Below are 22500 nucleotides of genomic sequence, written 5' to 3'. Positions count from 1 at the left end.
AGAGTCACTAGACCTGGGTCAAACACATAGTTGTTTTGGACTCAAATACTTTTCTGTGTTCGATTGATCTTGCCTGGTGTAATTGAGCCAACCAAGAGGACCGGACGGCTGGGTTTGAGAGTATTTCATAGGTTCCAATACACCAGACACGCTCAGTAAAGGGTATGAATGCATTTAAATCCAAAACGGTTACGTACTTGACCCAGGTCTGTCATGATGTAGTGCCCAATGCATGCTGGGATAGATCTGGGAGTTACCACTAGCGTCGCCATGACGCCGGGCGAAGGCGCTGGTTCTGAAATGTCCTGAACCTGCACCTCCTCCTCCCCTCCACCAGGTGGTGTACAAGAACAACGACTTCAAGCTGGAGCTGTCGCGCCTGGCCATCGACCGGGACCCCAAGATCAGCCTCCACGGGGACCTGGTGTTCCGCTGCGAGGACGTGGCCGCCCTGGACCCCGTCACCTTCGAGACCCCGGAGTCCTACATCGCCCTGCCCAAGTGGAACACCAAGAAGACGGGCTCCATCTCCTTCGACTTCCGCACCACGGAGCCCAGCGGGCTGCTGCTGTTCAGCCACGGGCGGCCCCAGGGCGGCCAGGAGCAGCGGCCGGGCCGCGAGCTCAAGAGCGACTACTTCGCCGTGGAGCTCCTGGAGGGGTACCTGTACCTGCTCATGGACATGGGCTCCGGCAGCATCAAGATCAAGACCAGCAACCGCAAGGTCAACGACGGCGACTGGTGCCACGTGGACTTCCAGAGGGAGGGCCGGAGAGGTGAGGCCATCGCGCAGTGTCGGTGACATCACATGGTGTAGGCGACATCACGCAGTGTCGGTGACATCACATGGTGTTGGTGACATCACGCAGTGTCGGTGACATCACATGGTGTTGGTGACATCACGCAGTGTCGGTAACATCCCATGGTGTAGGTGACATCACGCGGTGTCGGTGACATCACATGGTGTAGGCGACATCACGCGGTGCCGGTGACATCACATGGTGTAGGCGACATCACGCAGTGCCGGTGACATCACATGGTGTTGGTGACATCACATAGTGTCAGTGACATCATTACATTGACATTTTACATTTTAGTCATTTGGCAGACGCTTTTAATCCAAAGCGACTTACAAGTGCATAGGTTCTACCACAAGTTACCACTCATGCGCTGCTGGCGATATCACACAGTGCCAGTGACATCATGTGGTGCTGGTGACATCACATGGTGCTGAAGACATCGCATGGTGTTGGTGACATCGTGCAGTGCTGCCAATATCACACGGTGCCAGTGACATCATGCAGTGCCAGTGACATCACGTGGTTCCTGTGACATCACATGGTGCCAGTGACATCACGCACGGGGAACACCGAGCCACCCACGAGGACACACGCGGATCAGAGCAGAATCTATCAGTGTTTGACGGCACTAATTAGTCTGTCAGACGTGATGCATTTAAAGGCCTCTCCGTCTCCAAGCCAAACAGCTCAGCCCATCAGTGCGATCACTCCCAGCTCAGATAGAGCCCCACAGACCTGGCAACACCAGTAATCTCATTAGTGAGAAAGTGACCACCCATGTGCACTGATGGGTGGTCACTCCCTGCTGCTCTCTCTCTCTCTCTCTCTCTCTCTCTCTCTCTCTCATCTGCACTGCTCTCTCTCTCTCTCTCCCTCTCTCTCTCTCTCTCTCTCTCATCTGCACTGCTCTCTCTCTGTCTCTCTCTCTCTCTCTCTCTCATCTGCACTGCTCTCTCTCTGTCTGTCTCTCTCTCTCTCTCTCTCTCTCTCTCTCTGTGGGCAGCCTTGGGCTGATGTAGAAATATGGTGCAGTCGCTGATTCCAAACATGGAGGAACAGAGAGACAGAGGAGTAGGACTCCAGACCTTAAAAATTATACGGTCTGACACAAATGAGTGTCATAAATATGTTGTTTATTGGGCAATTTGGTGGGATTTTGATATCGTATGTTTAGAGTACCTTTAGGGTGTCTGTTATTTTGATCTATGAAGGGGCTTGAACCACCCTCCTTTGGGGTCCCAGTCACGTACCTTATCCATTAAGCTACAGGCTACCCTGATAAGATGCACTTATGTTCCATCCGAAGAGGAAAATTATTTCATTGAAATTAACAAGAGCGGCCTGATAATGCCATCCTGTCAAGTGGCCATGGGGGTGCGGTCACTGTGGGACAGCAGGGAGGGGGAAAGGGCAGTCAGGCATGAAGGAAACAAAATATTTATTAAATTTATCAGGACATGACTCCTTTAACCCTTTAAAGATTAGAGTGTTCTCAATGGAGCATTCTAAAGCTGATGTCACAATCACCACAGGTACTTGAAAAGCAGTGGAGTTCCAGAACACTGACTTAGAATTCAGAAAGAAATACAACATTCCAAACAACCTACTCCTCAAAGGGCAAAATGCACATAAGAGTTCAGTTAATCAAACATGCAAACATGGAAACAGTGATAGGTATCCAGGGAGACTAGGCTTGCTGCAGGGAAAGAGGGAGAGAGATGGAGGAGAGAGGGAGGGAGGGAAGGAAGGGGTACAGGCAGAGGGTTCAGCACTGGACAGCTCCCTGGCTGTGTTCTTCCAGGGAGATGGTGCAGATTCAGAATAGAAGCCTCACACAATCACGCCTATTAGCCAAACACAAGAGCCAAACCTGACAACTGCCAAATGTTTCTACAACATTGTAAAAACACTGGAGTCACAGAATACATCCAGGAATACGAATGTGTATTTTTGTACATCCATAGATACAGTATGAATTGTGTATTTCTGTGCATTTGGCAGGAATAGGATAATACAGCCCCCCTCCCCAAGGAAAGGGCACTAGCCCCTTCCTCTCCCTGTCTTCATGGTGTTTGACTCTCTCTTTATCAGTGTCTACACGTGGCATAATCTCTCTCCTCTCCTCTCTCTCACTCCCTCTCTCCGTCTGTCTCTCACCTGAACAGATGGTATCTCTCCTACCCTGCTCCTGCATCTTTTCTCATCTCTCTCTCTCTCTCTCTCTCTCTCTCTCTCTCGTTTCTGCTTAAATATCCTTTTCCAGAGCGTCATTGTGTGTGTGAGTGAGTGTGTGTGTGTGTGCGTGAGTGTGTCTGTGTGTGTAATTGTGTCATAGTGTGTGTGTGAGTGAGAGTGCATGAGTGTGTGTGTGTATATGTGTGTGTGTGTGTGTGTGTGTGTGGCACTGTGAGAGTGTGTGTGTGTGTGTGTGTGAGAGAGAGTGCATGAGTGTGTATGTCTGTGTGTGTGTGTGATAGCGTGTGTGTGTGTGTGTGACTCTGTGAGTGTGTGTGTGTGGCTCTGTGAGAGTGTGTGTGTGTGGCTCTGTTAGAGTGTGTGTGTGAGAGTGTGTGTGTGGCTCTGTGAGAGTGTGTGTGTTAGAGTGTGTGTGTGTGGCTCTGTGAGAGTGTGTGTGTGGCTCTGTGAGAGTGTGTGTGTGAGAGTGTGTGTGTGTGGCTCTGTGCGACTGTGTGTGTGGCTCTGTGAGAGTGTGTGTGTGGCTCTGTGAGAGTGTGTGTGTGTGGCTCTGTGAGAGTGTGTGTGGCTCTGTGAGATTGTGTGTGTGTGGCTCTGTGAGAGTGTGTGTGTGGCTCTGTGAGAGTGTGTGTGTGAGAGTGTGTGTGTGTGAGACTGTGTGAGAGTCTTACAGAGTGTCTCAGAGTTGCTGCTCCTGCAGTAATCGTATTTTAATGGACAATTAAGAGCCGACCGTAAATCAAGAGGAGGCATCACAGGGAACACACACACACGCCCACACACGTGCACAACACACACGCACACTCACTCTCACACACACACACACGTGCACACACTCTCTCTCTCTCTCACACACACACACACACACACAGGCCCATATGCAGCACACACATGCATACACTCTCATACACAGGGCCTCTCTCTCTCTCCCTCTCTCTCTCTCTCTCTCTCTCTGACATGCTCACATTAGTCTTATTTAATGTTCTCCGCTCCCTCTCGACCTTAAGGTTGTGTAGTTAAGTGGCACATCATCCTGTCTGAATTGAGCTTCTGGCACTAGCCAGACATATTATTTTGTGAAAAGGCCAGGAACGGGTTGGTCTAAATTTACACAAGACTTGCGATAGGTCCTCACTCACTCTCCTTTCATATGCTAAAATGGCACCTCCCGCGTTAGTGTCTCATTCCTTCACTCTACGGAGCCCTGGCAGGCGCTGGAGGTGTCGATTACATTGACGGTGCTGCTTACAACACGGTTTTTCAGTAAAACACAATATTTACGGGTACAGTGCGCCATCTCCGCCGATTCAAGGTCGACTGAAATACCCCACGTATCATTTACGATTTACGAGCGTCCTTTGGTTTGGCTTTGTTTATTTCTCCGCGATAACTTAAGACGCACAGCGGAGCCCACCTAGAAGCGACGGTCGTCAAGCGTTATTAACGCTCTAATCTGACGCCGCCGACAAAACACATTCCGGTACATCCGAGACATTCCGTTTGGAATGTTCTGCGTATCCGAAAGTCCCGCGTGTTGAGACGGCGGCCGCATTAATTCCGCTTGTTTCGCACAGGTTAGCGCCGCGCCAAATCTAGCGAGCAGCTCTACGCAGGTGTTCCGTATATCCTAGCATTCTCTCTGTCGGCGGACTGTAGAGGCGAGGAGATGGAGCGTTTACGTTCAGATCGGATACGGGTGGACTCTCACGAAGATTACCGTCATGCCTGGGTTTGGATTGAAAAAAACAAACAAAGCTGACGTCCATATTTATCGTGATTGGAGCGCAAACGCGGAATGTGATACACATGTTGGATACACACACGACATAAAATACAAGTGTTAATTGGTTTTAATGTGGTCATAGGGCCTGTGCTAAGTATGCTGTTGTGCTGTATTTAAATGTGTACAGTTATTGTGTTAATTCCTACGACTACACGCAGTCTGGTCTGTAGGAAAGGGAGGGAGGGGGGTCAAATCAACCAACTGAAAGGTGTTTGACTCCATCTTTCGACCCTCTACATCCGAGATGATCCTGGTTCAGAGGTACAGTTCCACTGGACGTTTTTGCCGTGGATCTCATACTGTTGGATGTTGCTTTTTAAGTCTGCATTTTAAGACCAGTGTATAGTCCAGTGACAGGGCATTGCTGTGGCTGACAACATCCAGTGGATGTTCTTGGTCGCAGTGACATTCAGTTCACACTCTGGGCACCTGAAGTGTGTTTATACACTTTTATCCAAAGTGACTTACAGTTGACTAGACTCAGCAAGGGGCCAATCCCCCCCTTGAGCAATGTGAGGTTAAGGGCTTTGCTGAAGGGCCCGACAAGTCTGAGGATCTGTTTCTACCATGTTTGCTTTTAAGTTTATGGGCCCCCTGTCATGGACGCAGATTATGGACGATCTCCATTCAAAACGGAGGCTTAACCTGCGTGAGGAGCTGGTTCCTATAACTCTGGGACGCCCTGGCTCTCCCCCCCTCCTCCCGCAGGCTCCATCTCGGTGAACAGCCGCAGCACGCCGTTCAGCTCCAACGAGGGCAGCGAGATCCTGGACCTGGACAGCGAGATGTACCTGGGGGGGCTGCCGGAGACGCGCTCCGACCTGGTGCTGCCCCCGGAGGTGTGGACGGCGCTGCTGAACCTGGGCTACGTGGGCTGCGTGCGCGACCTCTTCATCGACGGGAAGAGCCGCGACGTGCGCCGCCTGGCCGAGATGCAGAGCGCGCCGGGCGTCAGCAGCTTCTGCACCCGCGAGCTGCAGAAGAAGTGCGGCAGCGCCCCCTGTGGCAACGGAGGGCAGTGCAGGGAGGGCTGGAACCGCTACATCTGCGACTGCACCGGCACCGGCTTCCTGGGGGAGAACTGCGAGATCGGTGAGCCTCGGGGGGGGGTCGGGGGTCGGGGGTCGGGGGTCGAGAAGCTGGTTGCATGACGTTACACCACGTTACGTTGCATTACGTTCAATTACATTGCTTTCGATTACGTTACATTAAGTTAGATTACATTACAGACTGATAGCGTTGAGCATTTAGCAGACACCCTTAGTCAGAGCAACTTTCAGGGTTAAGGGTTCGAGAAGCTGCTTACATTACATTTCATTGCATTACAGACATTAGCATTTAGCAGAAGCCCTTATCCAGAGGCACATTTCCAAAACAGGGGTACAGGGTTTGATTCACAATTCAGTTCAATTTTATTTGTTTCGCGCATTTACAGAAGACTGTCTTTACAGAGTAACAGTAGGGCAAAAACAACAAGTAACACCATGCCCGAACCCCAACGAGAACCTCAGCAGGAACCGGCTATAGAGGGGCACATTACGTTACCATACAGAGTGCTAGCATTTAGCCCTTATCCAGACCCACTTTTGCATTGTTTACATGGCATCCATTTTCTACAAAAATCAATTCATACAGCTGGAAGTGCTTCAGGTTAAGTACCTCACTGAAGGGTACATTCAGGGGGGAACAGGGAAAGCTTTTCCCAGGCACCAGCAGGACCAGGTGGGCCCTAGAGGTGGGGTATATGTGTGCATGTGTGTAGGGGGCTGGGGGCTTTCTCATATTTTCTATAATTGCATATCATATACTGTAATAATGCATTTATTTATAGAGCACCTTTCTAGCAGTGGAATAGCAGCCAAATACAATAAAAGCAAAGCATAAGTAAATATTAGGCTCAGAGGAAAAAAAGTGCTAGCACAGTGCTAGTACTTCAAAGAATGCATTGAAAAATAAAAATAAATATATAAGCAATCAAGGCAAAGAAATCATACACTGGGGAAGGCTAGCATGCACAGATACTTTCTAGATCCATCCCTGTGTAGAGACAGTGTTCTTTCTAGGAGTCAAACCTGCAACCTTTGGTTGCGAGCCCAGTTCTCTATCCATTACACCACCCTGCCACCAGTGCTTTGACAGGCCCTCTGAGTGGTGGGGTCGACAGTGGGGGGGGGACGGGGGGGCTGGAATGGTGTCAGCCGTCCGTTTTGACTTTTCCAGTCCCCTCTCCCCCGCGCTCCTCACAGTGGATCGGCAGAGATCAGCGGAGATCAGCGGAGATGAAGGGGAGAACGGACCTGTCTGTAGACGTTACGCTCCGTCTCGGAGGGGGCGGTATCTCGGCTGATTTCCGCGGCGGAGGCCTTAAACACACTTCTCTGACGCGGGCTGATGTTCTGAGGTTTTGTCTGCTCGCAGGAATCACATTCCCCCTTTATTCTGTAATTTAGAGCGGATTCATGAGGCATAACATGTGAACACTGCTTTTTTTTGTAAATATCTCTTTTACTGTTAATTTTCAGTCGCGTTCTTATTCCCTGTGGTCCTCTACTGCCATCTAGTGGTGATATAGAGCACCCTCAGGACTCCTGTTAACAGTCACCTTGTCTTTTACAGTTTTTTTTGTTACTTTGGTCTGTCTGTGTGCATACCCAAATTAGACTAAACAGCTGGTAATTATAATGGTAATGATAATGTAATGTTGTAATCACTCGGACACAAATGTAGTTTTTATAATTGGAGTGCAGTAATTACATTGTAATTGCTTGCAATCATTATGCCACGTGACCCTCTCTGTTAACCAATCGGCTATAAACCCCGTCCTGATTGGTCGGTTGTACGCCGTGCTGTTAGAGGAACCTTTCTCGGTTCTGTTGAAGGGAACGTGTTGCTGACCATGTTTCTGCACTGTGTGTTTAAGAGGACGTGTATCTTAGCATGCGCTGCTGTCTCTCTCAAAGCCGTGCTTTTAGCTGTGTGCTCTGTGAAGCATCGCAGTCAAGCACTGCGTATACGCCATATCTCAGAGACTAGTGCTGCTCCACGTCTCACTGTGGCTAAAGACGTTTGTAGACGATGTCCCTCATCGATAAAGGTACAGTAGGTACAAAAGGTCAAGAGAGGAATTGCGGCAACAAACACCCTCGGATCACAACAATGTTTATCCCTCCCCCTTCTCTGTGAACGCGCTAACGTTGAAACGCCATTGGCTGTAGCAGTTAGAACCAATTTTCAACCAATGAGCTTGAATTATTGTACAGCTCTACAATGTTTTGGTACAGAGTGTCAGTTGATCGACTGTATATTTTGAAACCCGAATTTAAGGACTATAAACACAGGCAGAGGGTGAGTCAACATGTCAGCGAGCCTTTTTTCAACGATAGGAAGGGATTTACAATGGCCTTGTAACAATGTTATAACACAAAAATCTCACCTGCTGCACCTGTAACGCAGTTTTGCCTGACGGCTGCGCTTCCTCCTCCCCGCCTGCGGGGGCGCTGTTTCAGAGGCCACGGTGCTGAGCTACGACGGCAGCATGTACCTGAAGGTCCTGCTGCCCGGCACGCTGCACACGGAGGCGGAGGACGTGGCGCTGCGCTTCATGTCCCAGCGGGCCTACGGCCTGCTCATGGCCACCACCTCCAAGGAGTCGGCCGACACCCTGCGTCTGGAGCTGGACGGCGGACGCGTCAAACTCACCGTCAACCTCGGTAACCCCCCCGAACCCCGCCCCCCGTCTCCCCCCCCTCGCCGGATACAACCAGGACCCCCCCTCCGCCCGGACAAACCCCTCTCTCTGTGAACCTGTCCCAGAAGCCCACGGGACTCTCCTTCCCTCAGTGACGCCTGGAAGGCAGCAGGTTCAGCTCAGCCAATCGCAGAAGACGTGTACACGCTGCTTCACTGGCAGCTATTCTTTAATGTATTTTTTATCAAATCTGTCTGTGTCTACTTTAGTGAGATAGGTGGTTTGCTAAACACGACGTGATTAGGTTTTTAGTTCTACAAGCCGCTGCCTTCCAGGCTTCGCTGAGGGACGTTAAGCGTCATGGGCGTCCGATTACACCCCACCCCAGCCCCGCACGGATTGCTTCCCTTTTCCTGAAGTCGAGGACCAGCTACGGCGTTAGTCACACGCACTGGTCTGCCAGGAGGGGTGTCAGAGTGTTAGAATAAGGAGTGAGATTCACAAATGATCACACAATAAGAAAAGGTGGAGTAAAACTGTGTGCAGATGAATACCCACAGGCTGAATCGCAGAGGGGGAAGAGAGAAAGGGGGGGAGAGAGAGACGGAGTGAGAGAGAGAGGGAGAGAGAGAGTGAGAGGGAGGGAGAGGGAGAGAGGGAGAGAGAAAGGGAGGCAGAGAGAGGGGGTGAGGGAGGGAGAGAGAGAGGGAGGGAGTGAGAGAAGGGAGAGAGAGAGTAAGAGGGAGGGAGGGGGAGAGAGGGAGCGAGAGATAGAGGGAGAGAGAAAGGGAGGCAGAGAGAGGGGGTGAGGGAGGGAGAGAGGGAGGGAGTGAGAGAAGGGAGAGAGAGAGTAAGAGGGAGGGAGGGGGAGAGAGGGAGCGAGAGAAAGGGAGGCAGAGAGAGGGAGGGAGAGGAAGAGAGGGGGTGTGGGAGGGAGAGAGAGGGAGGGAGTGAGAGAAGGGAGGGAGAGATATGGAGAGAGATGAAGAGGAATGTTTGATCCCAGGAGTGTGTTTTTAGGGGGGGTGTGACTCCTGGCAGAGGGGTGTGTGTGTGTGACGGCTGCCCGTCCTCCTTCCTTTGAGCCCCAGCTTTGATGGGAGAGCTGGGCCCGGGGGGGGGGGGGGTCTACAGTGTGGGCACGGTCACAGAGAGAGCAGCGGGGGGGACTCCTCCTTCCTCTGGTTCACAGTGCAATCCAACCTCATCTCTCTCTCCCTCTCTCTCTCTCTCTGTTTCCTCAGTCATTCTCTTTCTTCTTCTTCCAATCTCCCTCCCTGTCTTTCCCTCTTTCATCTCTCCCTCCCCCTCTTTCTCCCTCTCCCCCTCTCTCTCTATCTCTCTCCATCTCAGTCTATCTCTCCCTCTCTCTCCCTCCCTCTCTCTCACTCTCCCCTCTCTTCCTCCTTCTCCCTCTTTCTATCTCCCTCCCTCCCTTTCTTATTCTCCCCCCCTCCCTCCCTTTCTTATTATCCCCTCCTCCCTCCCTTTCTTATTCTCCCCTCCTCCCTCCCTTTCTTATTCTCCCCTCTCTTTCTCTCTCTCTCTCTCTCTCTCTCCCTCCCTCCCTCTCTTTCTCCCTCTCCCCCCCCCCTCTCTCTCTCTCTCTCTCTTTCCCTCTCTCTCTCTCTCCCCTCTCTCTCCCTCTCTCTCTCTCTCTCCGTGGCCCAGAAGGTGGACCTTTTCATCCCTTCAATGGCCTCTATGTCTGCGGCCCATGCGGCTCAAACAGCCAGAGAGAGACCGGCTCACTCAGAGCGCAGTACCGCCCATGACCACAGGAGGCAGGCTCACACATACACACAGCCAGAGAGAGACCAGCTCACTCAGAGCGCAGTACCGCTCATGACCACAGGGGGCAGGCTCACACATACACGCAGCCAGAGAGAGACCAGCTCACTCAGAGCGCAGTACCGCTCATGACCACAGGGGGGCAGGCTCACACATACACGCAGGGACAGGCAGGTTAATGTGCACAGACACACAGACACACACTCCGCACAAATACATACTCACACACACACACTCTCACACACACACACACACACACACACACACACTCCACACAAATACATACTCACACACACACACACACACACACACTCTCACACACACACACACACACATACGCGCATACAAATACTCACACACACTCTCTCACACACACACACAGACACACACACATACACACACACATGCTCTCACACACACTCACACTCACACACACACACACACACAGACACACACGCTCTCACACACACACTCACACTCACACACAGACATACACACACACACACACACACAGACACAGACTGGGGCCCTGGTAACAGACGGTTTCTGGGCATCGGGGCAGCAGGGCTCTGCTGGAGGCTGATGACTGGCAGGCACAGACCCAGCCTCTGGTTACCCTGGCTACACTGCGCTCCCAGAACTAAGGCCAGTCCACTCATCTCTCAAGCTGTTTGCTAAATGCCTGTGTGCCTTTGTGGCCCAGTGCAGCCACCATCAGCGGGAGCTGGCCTGATCCCCCGTTAAGTAACATTGGAACCAGTGCAGACAGGTATTGGGTCTGTAAGGCCATTGATTCTCAGTGGATTCTGTCTGAGCCATCCGTTTGATAGTCAGGGCGAGGTTCACACTAAAGACACGGTACGGCGGAACCGGCAAAGATCATGCCGTTTGCTCATGGCATCATCGTTGCCGCAGTTACGGCCATTGTTATTTAAAATCCCAGAATGCATCGCGGGGGCCCGGCGTAACCAGGCGGTCGAGGTGCCCGCCGCCCCGGTCCCTGTGCGGTGAGGCCGGTCCCTGGCTGTTTGTGTCCACTATTCTGTCGCGGTTGACGGCTTCGAGAACGCGCCTCAGCCACGGCCAGGTCCACATACAGCCTGCGGCCACTGGAGGGCGCCAAAGACACGCAGAGAAATGGGGAATAGATTCAGCTCTGCAGGACGGAGGGGGATTACATTGGCAGGATCTGAGCAGGCACTTTAATTGTTAATCAGATTCAGTCAATCAGCTTCACACGCTGATGAGAACACCTCGTTCTTCAGCTCAGTTCTTTATTGCTTTTCGCAGAGCTCTCACAGACTTTCGGCATTCTTCATTTGTTTTTCAAACATTGTAGTCCTCGAGGGACCCCAGGGCGTTGTCTCTTGAGGTTTGGTAAACACACCTACGACACCTTTCTTTCTCGCTGAAATATTAGCATACGCTACACAAAACAGGCAGTGCTCAGCTTCTAAACACCTAGCGTTGCACACGTAACCGTGAATATGTTGCGCCTCAGGCATCAGTTAATCACCGCCTGTTGAGAGTTATTCTGAAAACATTCCACATCCCCCCCCCCCTTCACTGCCTGCCAGGTGGTTCAGTCCTCAGTGATCCACAGAGACAGGGAAACTCACGGACTGTTCCATTACAGTGCAGGGGGGGGGGGGGGGGTGTATTCTAGAGCAGATTGGTTTCTCGGGTGCTGCTGTACAGGTTGGACTTTTGCGTGGCTGGGGTGTGCAGAACTCTTTTCCTGACTGCTGATTGGACCCCCCCCCCCTCCAAGAGGTCTATGAAAGGCAAACCCTTCCCCACTTGCATTTTATTACAAAAATAAGAAGAGTGAAAGTGTGCTGATACGTACAGAACTGTACTCACACACCCAAGCCTTCTGACGATACCCACGAGCACGCTGCATCATGGGATATCTCTGTACGCTCATCCACGGGTGTGCCTTAACATAATATCCACATTAATATTAATTATGACAGATCTGATATGGAACGAGGCACCAAGGATGGCTCACACGGCACAGAGTGTTCCATCTACATAATAACGTCTCTTTTGTTCATAAAAATATGTATATGAAAATATGAAAAATACATTCAGTTTGAAGTCTGGGGGGTTTCCCTGCGGCGACTGTACACACTGAATGCATCACGGTAAAGATATCTCTGGATGATTTAAAGCAGTGATATCCTTTGAATGCTTTGAGTAATGTGTAATTATTGATCTGAAGCTGTGCTCAGTGTTCTTGCCAAGCAGTGGAGGGGTTTGCCTGGACCAGGCCTCTGTGCGCGGGGGGTTCAGAGAGGGAGGGAAAGGGGTGCCTCTGGCTCGAAGCTCGTCCCCGGATGGTGGAGGAACACACTGTTTGGATGTCTGCAGAATGTACCTTGAAGGATGTAAAATGTTTTTTCTCTCTCTCTCTCTCTCCCTCTCTCTCCCTTTTACCTCCTTTGATTTGATCTCACCATCTCGCTCTCTCTCCCGCCAGATTGTATCAGGATAGACTGTAATCTCAGTAAGTGGTTTCTACGTATTTTCAACAACAAAAAAAAAAACTACCTGTCTAATATGCTGTATTAACTGTCACTCTGCAGAATGTGTCCATCCCTTGTGAATGAAAACAAGATATCTCTCTCTCCTCCGCTGTGTCTCTCTGGTTTGCTCACTCTATCTATCTTTCTGTTTGTCTATGTTTATCTGTCTCTTATCTCAATACTTTTTTCTCTCCTTCATTCTTCATGTTCCCATTGTGGAGCACATATATCCTTCTTCTTCTCGCTGCAAGTCTTATTTTAGCTCTGAATGTAAATTTAAGACATCACAGCTAACAGCACACACTGAATGCACCTCCTAGTACATGTAAGCAATGATCTTTAACAGGACACAGGTGATTAATATCACCAAGGTAAGTGTGGTCGGAAAACGACAGGAGAAACCGGTGTGTGTGTGTGTGTGTGTGTGTGTGTGTGTGTGTGTGTGTGTGTGGATGGATGTGTGTTTGTGTGTGAGAGAAACTAAATTAAATCATGCTGCTAATTTTTCACATACGGGATATGAGGTCCAGGAACTGCGTATTATTCTTTCAGTATGCACCACTGTTTTTGGAATCATACGAGGGTTTCCCTTCCTACCGTTAAACACACGGAGAAATGTTCATCCACTCTCAGGCGTTCTTTTCTTGATAGCTATTCGTGAGGTCTGCCACCTGAGGGCAGTACACACCACTATATCAGAGGCGTTGCAAGTATAATGGAGTAGCTAGGTCTTGAAGAGTCACTCCAAAATTATTATTTGTTTGCTACAAACCTCACGTTTGTATGCATTTGCGTATTTCTGAAGAAACTGTTCACAAGTTATGTTTGTCAACTGATTATATTCCCAAAATGAGATTTGCAGCTTTATTTGAACAGCTGAAGTCTGAAACTACATTTATTTGTTTATGCATTTATTTTTATTTATTTATTGTGCTGGCCACCAGAGGTAACAGCATCTCGAAATGATATATGAAATTCAAAAATAAAAGTATGCTAGGGAAGGGCTAGCCAACTCAAATCTGGGGGCCAACAATGCCTGTTTTCTTTCCATCCGGATAATTGGTCAATCAATGTTACCTTACGCAGTGTTCTGTCAAGTCGGCGGTTTTCCCATCCAATTTAGTTACTTTGAAGACGAAATAACTAGTGACAATAAATCAATGTCACCAGTTGCTTGTTTGGGCTAAATGCATCTCGGAGGCCGGTAAATGGACCGACACGATGTATGGCGCAATTGTGTATCCACCCGTCCAAATGTAAACGCTTTCATTCAGTGGCCGAGCTTCCCAGTCCATCACTGGGATTCAATTCAGTCCGCGTGCTTGCTTCTGGCAGTTGGGGTGGTGTTGAGAGGCCACTGGATTGTAAATAGCTACTCGGTGCCACTCATCTGTTATTCCAGGTATAAGTGAGTTCCTCGTAGAGAGAAGCTGAAGATTATAATTAGCAGTAGCTACTGCAGCGTGGTACTACAGTTGGCCAGGTTTGAGTATCTCTCGTTGCATCAGGTTGTCTACATTCGCCAAATGCATCGTCAGTCCGTAAGTGGGTCAATTAGTAGCGCGCAGTTGACTAAGAAGCGTGAACGTGATTAACTCAGAATAGCACAGCGGCTAAATCCACTCGCCCTAGTAACAAAGACAGTTCATTACTACCCTTGTGAGTAAACGGCGTCTCCAACTTGTCCTCCAAACCGTTTTACTATAACTATACCACGTTTGGTAACAGAATGTAGCTAGTAGGTCCTCCTGGACAATTCGCTGAATAATTTATTGGGTTGATGAGTGCGACGGAGTAACGCGCTAAAAAACAAACAAACAAAAAACGTTTCCTTCCATACTGTATGGCAAACTCTAAGATACCAAGTTCAAACGTACTGTGACTATACCAGACCATTTTGTTATTACTTCGCAGCCGCCATGCTGAAGCCTTTACAGTGATAAACTAATGAGCTGGGTAGACATGCCATAAAATGAAAGCGGGGTGCTGTTAACTTTGGAAGTAGGCTAATACATTTCAGTTGGGTCCATTAGGCGATTAGAATGTTCGACCAGTTGTTTTGTTCTGTTAAGAATATTATTGGACCGTTACTTACTATATCGTTGTTTTTGTAAAATTCACAAAGGGAGAAGAGCCAATAGGTTCGTTTCGAAGATATGACGCATTTCTTCGGTGTGGCAATGAAGGATTGGCCAAGCATATTAAAGGTTACTGTAGTTCTGGGAGGAAATAGCCGACTAATTACCTTGTATAACGTTGTTGCGACGGTTTCTTCTCATCTACAGTGCATTGGGCACTGCATTGTATTGGCAGCTATGGCAGCCGGTGAGTAGGCGATAGGTAGGATGCAACTTACATCAGCCAGATGTAGGATCCAACACGATCAACCAGGGCGGCTGCTTATTGTATCAGTGATGTGAGAAGGCCGACCGCGCGTTGCCTGGGACTGCTGATCACAGCTAGCGCTGGTGTTGTCAGATGTGCGTTCTGGATGGCAGACGTCAGCTAACGTTCGTCAACATATTCAAATTTATTTTCTGTTCGCCACGAATGTTATATAAGTTCACAATTATTTGGCTGTTATAATAAACTTTTATTCATTTTGTATTAAAAAGGCGTTGGCGAACTAAATGGAATGTTCATTTAAAATCGTTCAACACTGACTGTTTGCCTTGAACGCACGTCAGGGTTCGATTCCAGACCGTAGGTTGCCTCACTGTCTGGGGAAGCAGTATGTTTGCCACAATTCATACATCTGAACCACATAGAAGTTACAACAGTATAAACCCCAATGATGTGAAGTTGCGAAAAATAAGCCGGCAGTCACAGCAAGAAAAGCAGTACCAACATTATGAAGGCAGTGCAGATAGTGAGACAGCACCATTTGCGGAAATGAGACATGCAAAATGTAAGTGCATAGTTTATTCCTGTTTCTGACATATTGACAAGATTTTGAAATTGTATTTGGCTCTGATATTTACAGTCTGTAGTCTTACTGCATTTCTTACGGCTTAGGCAAAGCTTGTCTTGCATATTTTGAATGTCATCATAGAAATCTCTGATTGGTGGAGCTCCCTTAAAATCTGGTTCAGGATATTTTTGTATCCCGTTTGCACACATTTGCACACATTATTCCAGGAATAGAGTATATAGCTGTGTGTTTTTGGTCAAGGCTGCTACTGTAGCTTCTGGATTAACACCAACACAGTCTACCCACAATGCCACATTCAGACAATTATGTGTTATTGTAAAGGGAATTGTCATTTGGTTCCTTATTCAAAGTTGCTATTATTATTATTCACTTTGGAAAAGGTTGTGGCCTTTATAAACACAATAGAGCATTGCACTATGGGATTCCTGATGGATGGAGTGAGCATTGGTTTGTCAGTATGCAAGGTTTTTATCGACCTGGTGTAACAACTACACTCAGAGATTTGAAGGTTTCAGATTTGTAATGTCTAACATTTAGCAGCTGGCTCCACAACCTGCTGAAAATTCCAGCTGAAACCAGCCTAAACAGGTTTTTACCAGTCCGCTGTATATAGCACTATTCCACCAGTTGACCAGCAACTTACTGTACCAGCTTGAATAGCTTTGACCAGCTTTGTCCAGCTAGAGACTGACCAGCTCCAGACCAGCTAGAAGTGTTGAAAACACTACTTAAACCATCTTAAACCAGCTTAGAATCCCAGCTGGCGTTTGCTGTAATTTTCAGCAGGGCGTTTGCTTGCGTGGAGGTCTTGGCGCTTCTGTTCTGTACTGGAGGAAGAGTGTTTTTGGCTTCATTTCACCCGCCAAGCCCCCCTAAGCGGAATGTGTCCGCCCCACATTAAATGTTTATTTGAATTCGGAAGCTTCTGAAGCACGAGAACACACAGTTCTGTGTCACTGGAGACGCGGTTCACATCGCTTTCATTCGCAAATGAAAAACATACCGCATTTTTATCAAAACCGATTTCTGCTTAATGACAGTGAAAACACTGTAATTATCTGCTGTTTGTTTGCAGCAGAATATGTCGGTGGTTAATCTAATGCCTCCCAATTAAATCCTGCTAATAACGCATTAACATTCCCAGTGCTGTCAAGTTTTTGCTTTTAATCATGTTTGCTTCTGTTTTTTGTTCCAATCAACTAACTTTTCAGCATGGCTTAAGCAGGCGCACATTGCGATTTTAATTATACAGATGAATTACTTAATTTTGACATTTTTTAAAATGTGCTCATGAAAAATATTTCCCTTTCCAGTTTAACATTTAGAATCAATTATCATAATTGATCATTTTTAATAAGACGCGTAATTATTCGGCTGCGGAATACGGAATGTCACCGCAAGGAATAATTAATTATTTGTAATATCTTTTTGGACATGGACTTTTTAACAAATAGTTGCAATTCTGTCTTATCAGTTGATCGAAGTAAAATTGAATATCTCACAGTGTAACTGCTTGAATATGTGCCAGTGTAATTACATGCAAGCAAACACTGATCATTTCATTAGAGACATCTAGAAATCGAAGATATTTAAGGAAAAGTTGTTCGCTATAATATTGCCTTAATTTAAATATGTTTAAACATTCATTAAATGTAAATTTCCCCGGGGATGGTTAATGTACTGTCCCATAACCCAGAAAAATTAATAAGTCATATTGCCGTTAGCAATACTGTACATGTTGTGATAGTTTTGGGATTAATTTTGAACGAAAAATGGTTGTTCATTTCAACACCCACCCTCATATGCAGCCTCATTTTGAGTTTGGGGTGCATTTGTTTACCAAATAAACTCGACTAAATACTTGATAAAATGTTAAAAATAAAGATGAGCTCATAAACTATTCCTTTGAAGCGTATATAAACTTCAAAGGAATATTCAGTCCGATGGATCTTCGTTCCCCACTCGTTTCCAGTGAAATGAGTTCTGCTAAGATCTCGCTGGCGCTAGCGCGCTAGCGGGGTCTGTGGCTAGCCTCCCGCTGGGAGCTGCGTCCCTAAACGGGAGCTCCGCGTTTGGGCTCGTGCTGGCTCTCACGAGCCGCGCTCGCTGCTCTGCCTCCCCGGGCCGTCTGTCCGCCACGGAGGCGGTAATTTAGGAGGAAGTCGGCGTTCTCCGAACGCAGTGTTCCACGGGCGATTATTCCTCCCATCTCGTTTGTTTCCCCTTGAACCTCGTCTCGCGCTGCGGTGCTGCGTCGGCTGTGCGAGACGGGAGAACTCTCGGGCTGCGGGTTCAAATCCAGCGCAGATATCCGACCCCTGAGAGATGTTTGGTTTCGCTCCTGTCGACGTTGTGACAAAACAAATGGGGTGTGAGGCGGGGGAGGACTGCCGTCCGACCGACGGCTAAGCGAGTTAATGACGTTGCGAGAGGCTTTGGTTCCGGAGGTGTTACAGTGCGTGTTGCACAGCTCGTGACAGGGGGCAGCTGCAGAGGCACAGCAGACAGATGGGGAGAGATACAGAGACATGCACAGCTGCAGACTCAATCCTCTAACAGGCTGTAGTGTCTGTATTCTGCAACTCTATATCTCACACGCTCATGCACACACAGGCACACTTACACTCACTCACTCACACACACACGCGCACATACGCACGCACACACACTCACACACGCACGCACACTCACACACACACACACGCACACACACACACACTCACACACGCATGCACACTCACACACACACTCATATACGCACGCACACACACACACTCACACACACGCACATACACACACGCGCACACACACACACACACACACACACACACACATCCACACTCACACATAAACATGTGTTTATGGGGAGGATAAAACAGAACCTAACGCTTTCAAATCAGCCACCATTATATTGCAAACCATAAACTATTAATCACTGACATGCTTGGGGTGTGTCTGTGTGACCTCTCACGCGTACAGTGTTGTGAAAAAGTATTTGCCCCCTTCCCGATTTACTCTATTATTGCATATTTGTTACTCTGAATTCTTTCAGATTTGTGGACAAAAAATTTTATTAGGCAAAGGGAACCGGAGTAAACCTAAGAGACATTTTTAATTAATTTGATTAATTTAGTGGAAAAAAGGTAAACACTCTCCTGAGAAAAAGTCATTGTTAAGAATGGTTTCTAAAGATCTGAAACAATTCAGTGTGGCAAATAAGCAATATTATAGGAAATTATGAACGCGGCAAATACTTTTTCATGGCACTACATAGACAGTATATGCCTTTTCCTAGAGCAGTCTTGGACACCACTCGAATAGTGGTCTCCAGTCCTGGTCCTGGAGAGTTACTGGGTCTGCTGATTTTAGTTTTCACCTTAAAATCAGCACCCTGTTGAGACCCAGGTAACCAGATGAGGTGAGATAGCTGTGTTGTCAACTGGTCTAAATGATTAATGAAAAGCAGCATAACAAGGAAAACCAGCAGGAACAGGGCTGGAGACCACTGCACTAGATCTTCAGAGTGCTCTTGAAATCCACTAGTGCAGGCGTGTCCAATCTTACCCGAAAATGGCTGCTGTGGGTGCCGGTTTTTGTTTTATCCCTGCACTCCTACACCTGATTTAAATATTCAACTAATTGTGGGCTTCAATCAAGACCTTTATGTACAATCAGGTGTTGATCAGTGCTGAAAAACAAAAACCCGCACCCACACCCGATTGGGTAAGAATGGACACGCCTGCACTAGTGAATTCCAAGACTGCTCTGAAGATTTAGTGCAGTGGCCTCCAACCCTGGTCCTGGAGAACTACTGGGTCTGCTAGTTTTCTCTGCACATAATTAATCAATTAGAGCAGTTGGTTGTACAGTTAACTCGCCTGGTTACCTGGGTCTCAACTGGGTGATTGGACACCCTTGCACTAGATCCTCAGAACAGTCATGGGATCCAGTAGCTCTCTCACTAGGAAAGCCCTCCCTTCTTGCCTCTGAAGCGGATACAATACAGGGCGGCCTGTAGCGTAGTGGTTAAGGTAAATGACTGGGAGACGCAAGGTCGGCGGTTCTAATCCCGGTGTAGCCGCAATAAGATCCGCACAGCCGTTGGGCCCTTGAGCAAGGCCCTTAACCCTGCATTGCTCCAGGGGAGGATTGTCTCCTGCTTAGTCTAATCAACTGTACGTCGCTCTGGATAAGAGCGTCTGCCAAATGCCAATAATGTAATGTAATGTAATGTTTCCGCGGGGCGCGTGCCTCATTCTCATCTGGGAGCTCCCGGGGATGAGCGAGGCCAATGGGGAGCACTGTGAGGTATCGATCGCACTCCGCTGCCTGTCCTGGTGACGGCCGGGGTTCCTCGGCTGAGGGCCACGGTTCCGAGGTCCGGTCCGGACGGGCATACAGCCCCCGCTCACCCTCCGCATCGCCTGTTATCTTTTACCTCTGCTTCTATCGGTCCTGCGGAGTCCGTCGCCACGGATACATCACAACAGCGGGCTCCTTGGGGAGCAGCGAGGGCCGGGACACGTTCGCGCTCTTAGCAGCGTAGCGCTAACGGTTCCTCAGGGGAAGAAGGTTAGAAAGTGGGGGCTGTATAACTAACAGCGAGATAATATCAGCTGTGGCCCGGATCTGCCTGTCGCCCTGTGTTCATCGGTTTCCTGGGCACAAAGAGGGGCACTGACGTTCCGGAGATGATGCCGATTACAGCACGTGGGCGGAGTGGCTTAATTAGACGCAGCGATACTTTAATAATAGGGATTTGATACGGTGCGGTGAGGAGCGGAGCCGCACCGGCGTGGGTGAGATCCCGTCGCAGCAGAGCGGACGGCGAGGAGCGTTCCCTGCGGAGAGTCCCCCGAGCTTCCGAGCGCGCGCTCCGCCTTTTCCCAACCGGAGGGAAATTTCCAGACGTTCCCAGCGCTTTATTCCCGAGTTTCCACCCTCAAACCCAATTTGTCCGGCTAACCGGAAAGCGTGAAAAAATCCATTTCGCTTTTTCGGCGTTTCTAATTATAGCTACAGGACTGTATCAGAGCCGGTCTCCGGGGCTGCTCTGCAGGATTATTTAAGACGGAAAGCGCTCCCTCCACGCCCCGTTTCTCCCAGTTCCCCGTCCCCCTGAACAGTGTCAACCAGCTCGGGGAAAAAACCGAGCTTGATTCAGGGAATAAAATATCCGTGCCGCACGTGGTGTTTTGCGTCGAGTTTCCCCGGCCTGCCGGGTGTGTGTTTGTCAGGTTCAGACCGGTTAAGAGTGGTTCACGTCCGACTGGGCTCATTTTGCGCTCGAGCGTTGCTCCGACTCCGAGGAAATCAGGGTCCTCTTCTGTTTGGCGTGCGCTAAGAGCGTAACATTAGTTTGAATATGCACAGACCCTGGAATATTCCCATCATGATGAAAGTTTTACAAAAGAACAACTGTAAAATGAAGATTTCTTGTGAATTTCTCTGCTATTATACTTCGGGGGTTCAAGTTTTTATCGATGCGATCACTCTAGAACTTCCCTCTAGGGTTTTCAGCGCACTTGTCCCTGGTTCTGATTTGCACTTTATTGTATCGCTCTGGAGAAATTACTGTAATGTAATGCAATATAATGTAATTCTAAGGGGAAAACACTTTCAGTCTATCCCAAACATGAAATCCCCATCTCTCTTATATATAAATTATTGTTCTCAACATTGTGCTATGTTATTGGGGGAACCTGCTCTGTAATATTAGGGGGGGATGTAACCCCCAATCGGATCATTCCCTCCTGGAGAATGACCTTTGACAGAGGCTGCGGCCAATCACAGGAGGGGTGTTGTCGAGGTGATGGAGAATAATTTGACGTCTGCGGATGTTTACCCTGGGAGCATCTGCTTCACCCCTCCTCTTCCTCATCCTCCTCCTCCTCCTCTTCCTCCACCCCTCCTCTTTCTCCTCCTCCTCCTCGTTGCGTCTCCTCTAATCGATGTCTCAGACCGGCGGAGTCGGTGTTTGCATACTGCTGACTGGACAAAACTGCCTGCTGGAGTGTCCGCTCCCCACCACCACCATCAACATCATCATCATCATCATCATCATCATCATCGCCTGTCTCCCTCTCCCGAAGACGCCACGCCCCGCACGTCGATACGCGGCGCGTTACGATCACCGATGCATTTCTCAGCACGCTGCATAAATCGGACAAGAAAATCAATCGCCGTCAGTGTCATACATGAGATTATGCACGCTGCGGGATACGTTTTACCGTAATTAATCACGATAAGAGACGGGCCACAACACTTTCAGCACTTCAACTGACGCAGGAGCCTGTCCTGATGGGTGGGGTTAGGGGCAAGACAAGGAGAAGAGAAAAGGAAAAAAAAGGAGAAAAAGAAGGAATTGGAATGAGCCCCAGGTCCCTAGGAGCAAGCTAAGGGTAGGTAACGGTGACATGGAAAACGTGGGGTGGATCGTGTCACACGGGCGGATCCTGAAACAGTGGCCATGCGATGCAGGTAGACTACCGTATGTTAGAGTGGTGAGAGTATAAAACATGGATCATTAATCACGGTCCTCCGGGGCCAAGAACTGCTGACCTTTCACCCTGCCTTGGGTTGGGTATGATGCCAGCGGCACCGATTACCCGGGAGAAGTGAAAACCGGGACCGAATTTGGATTGGAGGGCCAGAGTTGATGATCCGTTTTATGGAGAGGTTATTATGGTTCAAAGCGCAGGTAGCGGATAGTGCACAGTCGTATCGCTCCACAATGGAGTGGCTGTCACATACAGTGTAATGTGAAGTGTAGCGTAAGCTGC

General features: G+C 48.8%; 1 protein-coding gene across 1 annotated transcript in view; it reads left to right on the top strand.

Annotated features, from left to right (window-relative positions):
* Positions 1 to 22500, top strand: part of nrxn2b (neurexin 2b) — a 794861-nt gene that overhangs the window by 401682 nt on the left and 370679 nt on the right. The window contains exons 11-14 of the mRNA XM_061234183.1: positions 338 to 776; positions 5488 to 5871; positions 8286 to 8489; positions 12741 to 12767. Of these exons, the coding sequence (XP_061090167.1) occupies positions 338 to 776; positions 5488 to 5871; positions 8286 to 8489; positions 12741 to 12767 (1054 nt within the window). The remainder of the gene's footprint in view (positions 1 to 337; positions 777 to 5487; positions 5872 to 8285; positions 8490 to 12740; positions 12768 to 22500) is intronic.

Source organism: Conger conger, chromosome 3 (assembly GCF_963514075.1).
Source record: "Conger conger chromosome 3, fConCon1.1, whole genome shotgun sequence".
NCBI lineage: Eukaryota > Metazoa > Chordata > Actinopteri > Anguilliformes > Congridae > Conger > Conger conger.
Note: the sequence above shows the minus strand (reverse complement) of the source record. Positions and strands in the feature narration are given on the sequence as shown.